Below are 13,370 nucleotides of genomic sequence, written 5' to 3'. Positions count from 1 at the left end.
GCTGATGCTGTGTGATTTACATATTGAATTTAGGCTATGTCGGACAGCCCTTTCCCTTCTCTGCATTCATAGCACCTATTGGACGAGTGAATTATTTCGGAAAGTCCACAATCGTATTTTGGTCGAAGACCACCTATTACGACAGTCTATTACTGCCAGTGCGCTACTTCATACTTTCCTATAGCTAGAGATATCCCCGGCTCAATTTGATCGTCTTGCTAATGCCATATTAGCTTTGGTAGTCCCTTTCTTTTTATCAAGGGGATGGGGAAATCAACCTCATCTACTAAAAACGAGCAGCAAGCCAGGACGAACTTGGACATTCGGGGGTTGCCAGACCAAATTATGTGTGAATGAATGCGTTAGCAGACGAAATTCACATTTTTACCCAATGAACTTCATGCACAATCGCAAATTTTGAAAGGTTCATTGCGTGAGGAGAACAGGAGAAGAAGAGAACCGATTTCTCTTTCTATTTCGGCGATAAAGATGCCCAGGCTATCAACCTGGTAGCCAGAATGCGCACCGGTAGGCTGATAGGAGTCGACGCTCTTTCTAGACTGCGACCGCTATCTTCTTAGCAGCAGCAAATCGGCTTGAGTCAAAGTAAAGAGTGAAGCAGCTTTAGTTTGGTCATGATGCCTCAGGAACCCGCAGGGCTCAGGATATGTGGATGAGACGTTTCATCTCCGATCCACAATACACTCTGCGACAGGCTCCCGCATTGCACCGTGTATGGCTGCTTGACAGATGGTCAAGAGTTCCGATTTTTCCAACTTGGTCATGGCGGTTCCTGGTCTTTTGTTCCGCTCTTTCTGTCTCTCGTTACTAATCGTCGAGATGGGTTGATCATTTCCGCCAACTACATTGCCTCCTACCTCCAGCATGGCCTCGAGATATCGCCATTGCACTTTTCAGTTGCGACGATCACTTTCCGTCCGCCTGGTTCGTAGTCACCATCGGGCACTCATTGCTAGGTTTTCCAAAGGTCTCCGCTGTTCGTGCTGTCACGGAAGATTAATTTATCCCGGCAATTCTTATTTTTTGAGGACTTTCCTCTTTTACATCAAAAGGACCACGCAAAATACCGTTTGAAGGACCGCTTGAAGGACCGATGAAATTGAACCTGAAGACCTGCCCGAAGACAGTGGGGACGAATCTGTACCCAGATACAAGGGAGTCGGGGCCGACAAAGATTTGCGCAAACACCAAGCTTTTTGGGGCATAATAGCTATGGAACCTTGGCTTTAAGCTGTAAACTAATTTCCTCTTCTGGTTTAGGCCTTCACATTAAAACGTCGCCTCTTTCCATTCTCTTATACATGTATCATATTCGAACGCGACCTCCAACATCACTTTTTCTATGTCATAATTGCCCTATCCTCCATAAATTTGATGGACCAGAGCACTTTGGCCTAACAGGTATGTGGGTGATGAACAAAGGTCGACTTCCATGTATCGTCAAGCTTATGTGGGAGAAACGTGAACTACAGATGCAGACACATGATTTCAGCTTCCATACGAACTATGCCCTTTCCTTTCTTTATCTCCAACTTGCGTGCAGACGGCGTTTCTATGTATAACAAGGGCAAACGGACATTGGACTGCCCTTGATTCCTTTTTATCATCGCTAGCTTGGTGACAGAATGTATTATTCATCATTTTCATAAGAAACCAACTAGTATTTCACTTATGTCCGGAGAGACTTAATGAGCAAGACATGGACAATTTGATTGAATTTCCAAGATGAGCAGTAGGTCGCAAAGAGCAAACTTGAGGATAAAGCAATTTCCCATTCCAAGTTCTGATTGTAGGCATCTGTCTGTTTTTCTGGATCTTGCCCTGTACGCGTTTATTCTTCTTTGACAGCTTAATCGTCTCGCCATCCGAGACTGATTTATCTTCATCCTCGCTACCTTCGTGTTTATCATTTTTGGAATATTCATTATCAGCCCAGTATTTGGCGTCAACTGCATCGTCGCCATCCTTATCCCAGCAGGATCTTCGTCGCCGTTCCCAGGTTGATCAATGTCCTTTTCTTTGGGTTTGTCTTTTTCTTCGGCTCGACTTTTGCCTTCGTTTCTGGCTTTGTTTTTGTTTTTATTTCGGGCTTGCTCTTCGTCTCTGGCTTGCTTTTCGCCTTTGTGTCCGACTTGGCCTTTGCCTCTGTCTTTGGTTTGCTCTTTATCTCTGTGTTGCTCTTCGTCTTCGTGTCCGACTTGCTCTTTGCCTCCGGCTTAGGTTTGCTCTTTGTATCCGATTTTGCCTTTGTCTCCAGTTTGGTGTTGCTCTTTGCCTCTGGCTTGGTCGTGGTCTTAGGCTTTGACCTCGGCTCGATCGTCACTATTGTTATTGTTGGCCCGAGCGGCTTCCCTTTCGGTTCTATTGCGATCATCTTGATATTTTGGGGCCTCGTTAATACCAGCTTATTCTTGGTCTGAGACATTTAAATATCATTGTCTTTCCAAATTCATTATTAGGGTCTTTGTCAGCAGCGTGGTTGGGCACCTGAGCGTTAGCGTCATCCTCGTATTCGTCTGCATCGAGATGAACATCAGCAGAACATTTCACCAGCATCTCCCTTGCCTAAACCTTTCTCACTACGATTACCTTGTCAATGTTGCTGCTCGTTTGCAGTTGCTAGGCTAAGGCGTTGAAGAAAGACGTGGACAAGAAGTGGGCAGAACAACGGGTGCAGCTAAATCCCCGCCATGCAGGCCATGCAGGCCATGACCAAGTCAATAATTGGGCCGCAGTGCATACTCTGAGGACAGCGAGATATGTACTCCGTACAATTTTTATGTTTATCATTTTATCTTAGTGTCTTCCGAGGCAATTGTTACTATAATTCACGTCCCACAAAGATAACGATATATGCTATAATTTCCCTGATGAAAACCTTCATTTGGCTACTTTATTACCTGCAAACGAATCCCGAGGTCTAAAACTGTGTCTGAATAAGCATTCTTACGACTCCAATGATGGAGGCGACTCTCAACTAGAAGTTTTCACAAGCAATAGTGGACTTGTTGAATAAAACGAAAATAGAAATATATAATCAGAAGAGATGGTAGACCTCAGCTGTTACTGTGTTTGCTCTAGGCGAAGGGTCCGCTCTATAATATCTCAGACGAGATATTATGTTCTGTACTTTAGAAATATTTGACTTAATCCTAATTTCAAAGTCATGTGTATTCAATCGGCCAATCTCTGAAATTCGCGTTAAACTAGAAAGAATGCAAATAGAAACCAAAGTTTCTACTCTCATACAATGTAGCCAAATAGAAATTATGAGGGAGATAATCGGTTCCATTGCTATTTCCTGTATCATTGCTATCAATCTTGTTTCAAGAGACCTTGACTTTAAGAGGATACACCCAGGAATCTCTAGCCATAACATTTTTTTGGGTTTTCTTTCTTTTTTGACTGACCCCATAACAGATTTCTCGAATCCCTCAACTCCAGTTGCCCATTTTCATGATCTTATTAATTGCAAGATCGGGGCAGTACATAGAGCAAATCACCTATTCCCATGCCGGGCCGCGTCCCTTGGTGCTTTGTCTCCAGCCGCGGTAGGAGATGTCACGTCCATGGCTTGAGCTTCGGCCTCTCAATTCTCCATAAATCCCCACACTGGCATCCTCAGAAGCAGAGGGGCCGGCTGAAACGGTGGGCTTGCGGGATTCATCGATCAAGACTTTGCAGTAATAAACGAAAAGTTGATAGTTCACGGGCCGTCTCAAATCCTTGACCTCTTCTTGGATGAACGGAACCTTCATCACTTCTCCGTGAAGCTCTTGCAGAAGTCTGCCAAGGGCAAAATCACAAGACGGCTCATGGTTTTCTGTCTTCAGACGATTGTACTGATTTTGGTAAGCCATGATGAATTCCGCGGGCGTAGAGAAATTCTCTCGTTTGAGCTCTTCCCATCGCTTCACCTCATTCGCAAGGAACTTAGACTGGCTGTGAAGACTCAACAGCTTGATTGCGTTGAATATCTCATCGGCGAAAGCGAGGTCGTTTGAGTGTGCCTTCACTTTGTGTTGAATTGAGGTATCCACCTGATTGAATAGCCATCTAGCAACAACAAGAGTCCAGAACTTCCATTTGCTGTAGTCGGGGTCTTCTGGGTGGGGCCTCGGAAGATCACTGGCCACGAGCGCATCGAGCTTGAGAGGTCGCAAGACATGAATGATCTCATTGCCCCAGACCGTAAGGCTAGACTCTGACTTGAGCTTCGTGATATTCAGAAGAGTCACGGGAGACTCTTTGGGCAAATCAGTAGCCTGAGTTTGTGGCGGGGGGTAGAGTCCAGAGCCGGCATCATGTCTACCGCGACGAGGGGGATTAGTAAAGAACGACATGGTAGTCGGGTACGCAGAGGCGGTGGTAAAGATGAGCGTGATGACTGAGCTTTTCGGCTTTGAGGAAGATATTGTTAGCAGATGCTAGTTTTCTGCCAGAGAAATGTAATCAACTCACTCTAGGTGGTGCTTTGCGATCAAGACTGTACGTTTTTGCGACTGAAGAAGTGTCCGTGGTGGATGCGAGGGGAAAGAAGGAAGGGAAGAAGAGGAAGGAGAGAAATCAATTTAGATGTTTCGTCTGAACGCAGAAAGGGCCCAAATTAGGCAATTGTGACTGCATAGAGTCAATATAACTTAATTCTTATGTCGGAGTAGGTGAAGTCTGATAGTCTCATGTTACAAGTTCAGCTGCAACCAGTCAAACGTTCTTTCTATTCTTAAGCGTTACAGAACGCTCGTCCCATGTGCACTTAAGAATATATATCGATATATTGATTGATATAACTTCAGCTAATACTCTACTGGCACGAATGTCGCGGAATGTCTTGTCACTTGCGCCAAATTCACATCACCTCGAACTACGACACAATGTAGTCCTGTTCCGCAGGCTTATTGAAGCCAATAGTTCTCAGTATGCATCTCAAACTTTGCTGAGATTCTATTTATTCTATCGACACTCCCAAGTAAATGCTGTCTCAGAGAAGAACGGAGTTGCGCGTGTGCCTTAGGGCCAGAAGATCACGTGCGCGACGCTGTGATATAATCTTCCAAAACAGGATGAACGAAACCGCAAAAAGAAGAGAAAGCTGAGATATTATACTCTTCCCCGTTATCTATCTATTTAAGGTTTCTATTGCAAGTTTTAACACCCTATAGCTCTACCAATGAGGCCTAATAATTCCGAATTTTGCACTATAACCTGTACATTATATCTATATAGTATTCATAGATAATTGACCACAGCTCAGCATAATTCATTAAGCCCCAACGTTTCCATTCGCCATGTTCTGTTTGTGAATGGAAGCAATGGCTTTATTTTTTGCCAATGACGTTTTCCATGCCTTTATTCCTGAGTTGAAACCCTCATCAATCTGCTCCAGGGTAATTCCGGCAGTCTCTGGCACGAGGAAGAAGGTTAAAATCCCTATGACGGCGGTCACGCCTGCATAGAAATAGCCCACATTGGGACCCATATTCCCATAATCCGCGTTCAACATGTAAGGTGTCCAAAATGTTGCAGCAAAGGCAAATATACCGTAGAATACTGTTGTGTTGGCTTGTCCAAAGGTCCGAAGTGAGACACTGTGCACCTCTACAGCAGATAGGTTAACACTTGCAGCAATAGTCCCACCAAAGACAAAAGCCCAGAAGCACAGAAGAACAACTATCACTATCTCGGCACTTTCATTCATTTCAAGAGCGGTGCTCACAGAGGAAAGTGTGAGCATACAGACACCCATAATAATGTAGCCCGAAAGCATTGCAACTCTTCTTCCGCCGTATTCCACAATGAAGGGACCAAAAAGGGATCCTCCTAGGATGCACAATCCAATGATGACATTGATTAAGTATGGGTCACTGATTCCAACTCCTTTGAGAAACAGTGTGGCGTACGGTTGTACAAATTGGATACCAGTAATGGCGACTCCAACCATGATCATGGCAGATATCAAGGTGCGACCGATATGTTTCCTGCGATAAATATCAAACCAGGAGACAGATTTGAGGCCTGCGCGCTCATTCGCAAGGTTGGTCCTGATATCATCAATCTGCGCGGTGATTTCCGACGAATATGGACTTTGGCAGTATAGCACGCCGAACGAGTTCCGCGCCTCTTCCTCTCGGCCATGTCCCATCAGCCAGCGCGGTGACTCAGGAAGCATCAAGATTCCAGCACCGAGAATAATTCCCAAGGGTATTTGGCACAGAATGGGTGTCTTCCACTGCCAGTTGTTGGTTGACTCCAGACGAGCAGAACCCGCACATACGGCAAAAGCAGCAACATTTCCACTAGCGAGTCCAACATTATACAACCCTAGAGACAGACCGCGCTTGCTAGCGATGATGCATTCAGACCCATAAGTGAGACTGGCTGCCATCAGTTGTCCAATTCCCACGCCACTGATCGATCTGCACACCATGTAGCGAAGGAAGCTTCCGCTGGTGCCAAGCATCCCAGCAGCACCAATGATAGCCAATGCGCATCCAGCTTGGATTGACCCCCTGCGTCCGACGTATTGACCGGCCACGCCTGAAATCCCGCCTCCGATGGCAACGAACAGGAAGTTGAGGCTGATGAGGGATTGTTGCAGTGGCGTCAACGAGCAATGCTGTATGTTGTCATACGTGTTCGGGTCTAGGACTTGCTCGCAGCTTCCAAATGAGCGTTTGTAAGAAGGCATGATTAAGACCGTGCCGGCGTAGCCATTGTCAAAGTTCGAGATCCATGCGGCAAACGAGACCCATAATGTGAGGCGCAACATGGATCCAGTTGTGCTCGGAACATTGTCTGTTGGAATGTGGTGGGTATTGGATTTAGTGAGCTTGTCATTCGTGCTGGACTCGGGCTCTATTTTGGGGACTGGGTGTTGCAAATCCATGTCGAGCGGATTTTGTATAGAAAGAAGAATACTTTTGCTTCTGGGATCGGTTCATGGCTATTGATAAAGACCGTACTCCATATAGACTGGCAGTAGAAGTTTGTATTGAACCCTTGCTGGAGCGAGCTCCTTGATGCTACATTCCGGTGCTGAAACATACGTACGCGACCTATCGGAAAGAATGTGAGACATCATATGCACAACTTGAGAGGCTTGCTGGATCTCAGCCCTGAGATACCAATACAAAATAGAGGTGCTACTACATACACAGATAGTGTATACCACAGTAATTGTGGTGAAATTGTAGCTAATCGAAAATCCACAGACCGAAACATTCCCAAGTTCGAGATCCTCGCGCCGGGAGGCTAGTCAGGTCAGGCCCAAGTTGAGTCAAGAGAAAAGATGTATCATATGTACGAAGTAGTGAATATACTATTACTGTGATGGTGTAATTCAATATCTCGAGATTTCATTGTTTCCAAGGTTGCATCCAAGGTATTTGTCAAGCTTATACTCAAGAATGGCAATTAAATCACGCTCCTGGAAGATATGAAATAACAAACCAAGTCCTTTATACCGTGCAAAATATTATAGCGAATGCACCAACGTGGCAAAGCCTGCGGAATTCATATCCCCCTAAATCAGTGAAGCTTGAAATTAAGACAATAAGGTATGTAGTAGGTCTAGACCCGCTTATTTTTTGACATCCATCGCCCTGTTATCTTTGTCGATAAGGTTTGAACAGAATGTACAAAGTAACTATGTACATACATAACTTTGTCTCTACGACATAGATCTATCAAAATTGCATGTGGGAAAGCTAGCGCACCACACACTATTTGTCTGGTTGAATCCATGGTCATCTGGAGTGTATGGAAAACATTAACTCGTGGCGATTCTATAAATATCATGTCTAAGAAGGCTACCAGGGAAGAAGAGGCTTATCTTATAGTGTTAATCTTTCAAGACACATAAGATACATATATAGTCTTTCCAGGGATAGATCGTCGCTAGTCCTTACCGAGGTTGATGGCAGAAGCCTTTAGTGGCTGCAGCCGCATTAAATTTCCCGAAGCCCAACGCCCATATCTAGCTTAATCGGAGGTAAGACAATTTGAGCTGAGACCTATTTGAGACCAATCAGTATTTCTCAAATGTCGTGATCTCGTACCTCTAGATAGGGCATAGTTCAAGGTCACGTGCCATGCCAAATAACACGACGCTCCACCAAAGAACTTGGGAACCGCCGACAACTGAAGATGGAGTACACAACCGTTGCAATTCTCGCTGCGCTATATATCGGTAAGTACTACCATGCACTACGTCCTGCGATGTTTGCCCACATCCGACAGAAACAAACAACTGACCACTGACCCCTCATAAGCTGTCCGTCTGTTCTTTAAGTCGCGCAACTCAGGCCCAGCAACCATCATGTCTCACGGAAAAGTCACCGAGATCGACAAGTAAGTCATTCTTGATTCCGCGCTTAAGATATTTAATTCTAATATCTGCCCAACAGCCAAGTCATCTTCAAAGCCCTCACCTCCTCCGGCCCCGTCGTCGTTGACTTCTTCGCAACCTGGTGTGGACCTTGCAAGGCTGTCGCTCCCGTTGTCGGAAAGCTGAGCGAGCAGTACCAAAATGTTCGTTTTATCCAGGTCGATGTGGACAAGCTGCAAGGTGTCGCGAAGGAACTGAGCGTGAACGCTATGCCCACCTTTGTGGTATTCAAGGATGGCAAAGAGGTCAACCGCGTTGTTGGCGGTGACATGAAGAAACTCGAGGCACAGATTAAGGAGATCTCGGCATAGACGATTTGCCTTGGTCTATCGGTAGTCTTCGAGAATCTTGGAGTGGAGTCCATCCATCTCCTTATCCCCGGGCAATCGTATGATCGTTTATCGGTATAATCAGTGTAATTCATGAATCACGAAAGGAGATTGTGACATAACTCTATATGCTGTATCTCCATACAAGTAAACGTGTCAATTGATGTTGCACCATGCACACCTCGCATGAGATACGGGTCACTGTTATCAACGTCCGAGATCGACCCGGACTTAGGCATTAATACATATACACCGGGTTTTAGGCCGTGCGAGATGGGTTTCCTTTCATTTCTGGTGCTCTTCCCTTGCCACTTTTTGATCACCGAGTAAAGAAAGGAGCATAGGGTGGAGCCCCGGAGGCCCTGGCGGTTCCTGTGTAACATGTAGTATCTGGGATCTATACGTTCACGTATCTCGAAACCGGTGTAACTTCCAATACGTCTGACACCTTTGTACCTCGTACCTCGTACCTTTATGATCTCCCTCCTGGCTATATAGGAAGATCTTAACACAAGTGGAGGGAGCTACCGGCTGCATTAAGCGCACCATCCTGAGAATTTCCGCCATTATACTGAAGAAGAGACTCCTCGGAGTAATGATATAGTACAGACAGTCCGAGAATACATAAGGAGAAGAAAAAAAGAAAACATGCATCTCTGAAGATGTAGGACGACTGGCCTTCGTGCATGAAGGTCACCTCGATGTGGAAGATCGCGACACGATTGCTTTGATCGCATGCAGTGTTTCTCCAATTTATTGTAGCGGATATAGAGTGATGAGAAATGGAATTAAACTTCACGAAAGTAAATTTAGCTTAAGAATTACTTCGAAATATCTAAGAGGACGCCTCGCAACTCCGTACAGCCTGAAATTCAACTTGCACAGCATTCGTGTACCGAGTTAACTGCGGACCCAAATCAAGTCCCGGGGAAGCACCTGTATGGACATTCAATTTAGAAGCAGGGGGATCAATCATGGATGAGTAATGTACGCCTGACTGAGTCATCTGTTCTTGCTGCATCTGATGCATCTGCTGCATGTGTGGAATTGAATTGTACCTCATTTCAAACTGCCCTCCGCCCCTCAACTCGCTGATTTCCACCGCAACGAATTCTCTTCCAATCACCCTAGTGTACTCGTTTGCCTTCTCGACGGCGCCCCGCATTGCCTTCTCATGGGACTCGGAATCCAGGGCCTTTTGCGTCGCCTCGGTGAGACACCAATCGAGGGACTTGATGTCGATATTGGGGTAAGAAATCAGCTTTGCGATGATTTCGCTAGGCTTCGTGAAGTCTTGGAAGAGTGCGTTGAGCGAGATAATCGCGTTGTAGATTGTAGGTAGAGGCATGCCCGACTTATCCCTCGGCAATTTAGAGTCTGTTTGTAGCGAGGTGGAAGAGAAAGTGGTCACCGGTGAGCCTGTAATTGTTTCAACAGTCTCAGTTTTGGGTGGCAGCTCTTTTGAAAAGCCTGTTGATCTCATTGGACACCTCGATCGCCTCCTTGGACACAGTTTCTCGGCTTGGTCCACTCGTATGGACGACGAAGACGAGGGCACCTCGTTCCGGCTGGCGGGTGATGGACGATTTGCCCTCTAGCACGATCTTGAGTGGGGTCATTTTTGTGTTGGAAATTGCAAAAGAAAAGTAGTCTTACACATACCAAGTAGGCAAAGCTGTTTAGTACCTGGCAGTGGCCCCCTAGTAACGCCTTGGTGTCTGTGGTTGATAGAGTCGCATTGCGGGGTATTGATGAATGCCTTGTCACTTCTACAAAGGGTGAGTTTTCAGATCTCCACCAAACCAGTGGAACGCGTAGCCGTATGAAGTATTCGCTATCTCCCGAGATCCCTTTGATTCATCTATGCCGAGGAACTCTAGGGACGCCATACTTGTGCCACGGTTGTAAACTATGGTAACCATAGGATAGAAACTAGGGAATTATATAGTGCCAAGGCATAAAATACCTATAGTTTGCACTATGTTTTGCCAAATAGATAACTCAGACTGTATGAAGTAGACAAAGGAGTCATAGACAAGTGGCACCTTGTTATGTTTGAGCTGTTTGCACTGAAATAACTTACTATTCCATATATGTACTAGCTGGTCTTGGCACTAGTGGAACCAAGGGGAAAACAACCCCTTGTGGGTCTCACGCGAAAATCACGCAGCCATATATCTATAGACCTATCGACCATCATGTAGAAAAGATTTTGTTTTTTAACCCATTTTTTACATAATATTCAACATGTCGTGCGACAACTGCTCCTCAGACAAATCATCAGATAAACCCTCGTGCGAGTCTACCCAAGCCCATGACGCGCCCCTTCTACAAAGACCCTTCCAATTTGTCGTCAAATATCTACCTGAAGGATCCGCATTGCTTTCGTCTTCGTGTTGTTGGCTGCCAGTATGTTCTTTTCCATGCTACTAGCCTGTTGAATGCATATGCTAAATTGTCGTTCCTAGACTGTCCTAGACTTTCTCTTTGCAGGTTCGGTGGCTACTGCTGGCATTGAGAACTTGCGAAATGTTTTCCTTGCGATTTCAATCCTGACCCTTATCTGGGGCGTTCGGCGTGAGGGATTCAGTCGTAGGATGTTGTGGCGGATTTCGATCTGTGTCGGATTGTCGGCTTGGGCGCAAGTGAATCGGTGGGGAAAGGTCGATGGCAAGGGAAAGCACAGCTGCCACTGATGGGTGACGGTTTCGAGAGAATTTGATTATTCTTAGTTTCTTTGGTCTTTCCATCGTGTTAGTGTGAATGTCGAGACCTGATCGAATACATTATGGATAGGGCAAGAATCTTGCTCGCCAGATAAACCTTAGCTGCGTATACTTAGAAACCCTGGTATATGTAAAGACAAGACCACTGATACTCTACTTTACAAACAGCCTACCTGTTATAACCAAACTGCTGAAGCTGATGCTATCAGGACATGACCAGGCTTGCTCAAACAGGGTCCAAAGGGACGTGTTTTCCATTGCTCCTAATTTCCATAAAGCTTGAACCGACCAGAAGTACTATCCGATAGTACAAGTACTACTATGCACAGAAAAATCTCCAAATAAACCAAGAGTGACTGGCAACCTTATAGGGTCTCAAACAGGCTGAGCAACTCCGTCCGCCTCCCCGCTGCGGACATTCTTGCCCTTCGCCTTGATGGCCTCCAACACGGTTTCATATGAGAGAGAAGGTTCAGCCATCACGGAGACAGTCTGCTCTTCCAGGGAAATGGAGTGGCTCTGCACACCTATAGCGTACAAACGAAGATGTTAGTGCTCTGAAAATGATAACGATAATAAAACAGCACTGGGAAATCACCGTTCAGCGCTTCCATGGCTTCCTTAATGGCGCTGGAGCAGCCACCACAGCCCATCTGGACATTCAACGTGTATTTGTGGCTTGACATGGTTTTGATAGTGGGATTTCTGAGGTTGATGGGGAAAAGAGAGACACAAAGAGGGAATGAGGGAGGGAGATGACTATTGGAGCATATATACTTTTTAGAGAAGCTGCGGTTGAATTCCCAAAAATAGCAGCTTACAGCACAACCAGCGCCTAGTTTTTCTTCTCCCTTCTATCCGCTCCCCTACCTGCGGCATTTGTGCGTAAAATGCTTCGATTGATGCTGGCTGGTCTCGGTGCCGGCCCGCTGCGCGAATTGTGCGATTGGCAACTTACAACTGACAAATCTCCTTCCACTCACCACTATATATGGCAAAAGATTCTACTCACGCTGTGGATCACTCGTTGCGTATTCTATCGGGTGTTATCCAGCTTAGCGATGAAGATGGTCAAGAACATGGAGGTCAGGACCGTTAGGTCAATCTCGAGGACCCACAGTTTCGGATGGCGGCAGTTTATCAATCTGGGCTAGATTTGTCGCCACGTTGCCATACAATTCTCTACGATTGCGCAAATAGAAAGACGTGCCACTGAACTTTCAAATTTAGTATCAAAGAGAGGGTTTATCAATATCAAACAGATTTAGCGTCACGAAATAGCTAATAAGTGATCCAATCATCACGTGATTAAACCGTTATTTTTCCTTTTTTACGCCGGACAAGAATATTTGGCCTATGCGGCCTTGTGTGGTAGTCTTCTTAGATATTTTACATGTCTTTTTTCTGAGATATTTTCTCCCCCTTCTCAAATATATAGGTAGACAGCAGAGAAATGCGGTAAGGGCTATGTGAAAGCGACTTTTCTATGTATAACCTAGGAAGTTGAGATACCTATACCTAAGTATACAAGTGTCTAAGCGTTATAAAGCCAGAAAATTGTGACCCAAGTTTGGTATATAAAGGGAGAATTGGGGAAATATCAAGATTGATTGGTCTACAAACTCCGAGTATGCAAGGTGGCGCATTTCCTGCACGTGGAATGCTACCTAACAAAGTTATGGATTGTGTTTCGCCCAAGTGGGTATATATCATCAATGCTCGGACGTGTCTGATTCTCGACTGGCCTTTGAACATGAACGGTGTCTCTACTAACCCGAAGATATCCCGAGCCTAACCAGATGAGTGCTGGCGTAATGGATCCAGAAAGATTCTGCAATTTACCGATTTTGATTGAATAGAGAAGAGATTTCAAGGTTATTAAGTTGCCTAAGTGTAAATACCTTATAG

General features: G+C 45.4%; 7 protein-coding genes across 7 annotated transcripts; 2 read left to right on the top strand and 5 right to left on the bottom strand.

Annotated features, from left to right (window-relative positions):
* Positions 1-1,987: 1,987 nt before the first annotated feature.
* On the bottom strand, positions 1,988-2,395 carry N7517_009458 (uncharacterized protein; the record flags this gene model as incomplete). The annotated part of the gene is made up of 1 exon (XM_056727181.1): positions 1,988-2,395. The coding sequence occupies one exon, from the start codon at positions 2,393-2,395 to the stop codon at positions 1,988-1,990; it is 408 nt and encodes a 135-aa protein (XP_056575753.1).
* Positions 2,396-3,524: 1,129 nt separating this feature from the next.
* Positions 3,525-4,364, bottom strand: N7517_009457 (uncharacterized protein; the record flags this gene model as incomplete). Its single annotated transcript, XM_056727180.1, has 1 exon — positions 3,525-4,364. One exon carries the CDS (start codon positions 4,362-4,364, stop codon positions 3,525-3,527), a length of 840 nt encoding a protein of 279 aa, XP_056575752.1.
* A 920-nt stretch (positions 4,365-5,284) lies between these two features.
* On the bottom strand, positions 5,285-6,907 carry N7517_009456 (Major facilitator superfamily domain general substrate transporter; the record flags this gene model as incomplete). Its single annotated transcript, XM_056727179.1, has 1 exon — positions 5,285-6,907. The coding sequence occupies one exon, from the start codon at positions 6,905-6,907 to the stop codon at positions 5,285-5,287; it is 1,623 nt and encodes a 540-aa protein (XP_056575751.1).
* A 1,259-nt stretch (positions 6,908-8,166) lies between these two features.
* N7517_009455 (thioredoxin family protein) lies at positions 8,167-8,718 on the top strand (the record flags this gene model as incomplete). Its single annotated transcript, XM_056727178.1, has 3 exons — positions 8,167-8,209; positions 8,292-8,370; positions 8,427-8,718. The coding sequence occupies 3 exons, from the start codon at positions 8,167-8,169 to the stop codon at positions 8,716-8,718; spliced, it is 414 nt and encodes a 137-aa protein (XP_056575750.1).
* Positions 8,719-9,571: 853 nt separating this feature from the next.
* On the bottom strand, positions 9,572-10,355 carry N7517_009454 (SIMPL domain-containing protein; the record flags this gene model as incomplete). The annotated part of the gene is made up of 2 exons (XM_056727177.1): positions 9,572-10,174; positions 10,227-10,355. The coding sequence occupies 2 exons, from the start codon at positions 10,353-10,355 to the stop codon at positions 9,572-9,574; spliced, it is 732 nt and encodes a 243-aa protein (XP_056575749.1).
* Positions 10,356-10,983: 628 nt separating this feature from the next.
* N7517_009453 (uncharacterized protein) lies at positions 10,984-11,432 on the top strand (the record flags this gene model as incomplete). Its single annotated transcript, XM_056727176.1, has 2 exons — positions 10,984-11,145; positions 11,205-11,432. The coding sequence occupies 2 exons, from the start codon at positions 10,984-10,986 to the stop codon at positions 11,430-11,432; spliced, it is 390 nt and encodes a 129-aa protein (XP_056575748.1).
* Positions 11,433-11,837: 405 nt separating this feature from the next.
* Positions 11,838-12,148, bottom strand: N7517_009452 (heavy-metal-associated domain-containing protein; the record flags this gene model as incomplete). Its single annotated transcript, XM_056727175.1, has 2 exons — positions 11,838-11,989; positions 12,061-12,148. 2 exons carry the CDS (start codon positions 12,146-12,148, stop codon positions 11,838-11,840), a joined length of 240 nt encoding a protein of 79 aa, XP_056575747.1.
* Positions 12,149-13,370: the final 1,222 nt, after the last annotated feature.

This window comes from Penicillium concentricum (assembly GCF_028827145.1).
Source record: "Penicillium concentricum strain IBT 3081 chromosome Unknown utg000004l_segment0_segment0, whole genome shotgun sequence".
In the NCBI taxonomy this organism is placed as follows: Eukaryota; Fungi; Ascomycota; class Eurotiomycetes; order Eurotiales; family Aspergillaceae; genus Penicillium; species Penicillium concentricum.
Note: the sequence above shows the minus strand (reverse complement) of the source record. Positions and strands in the feature narration are given on the sequence as shown.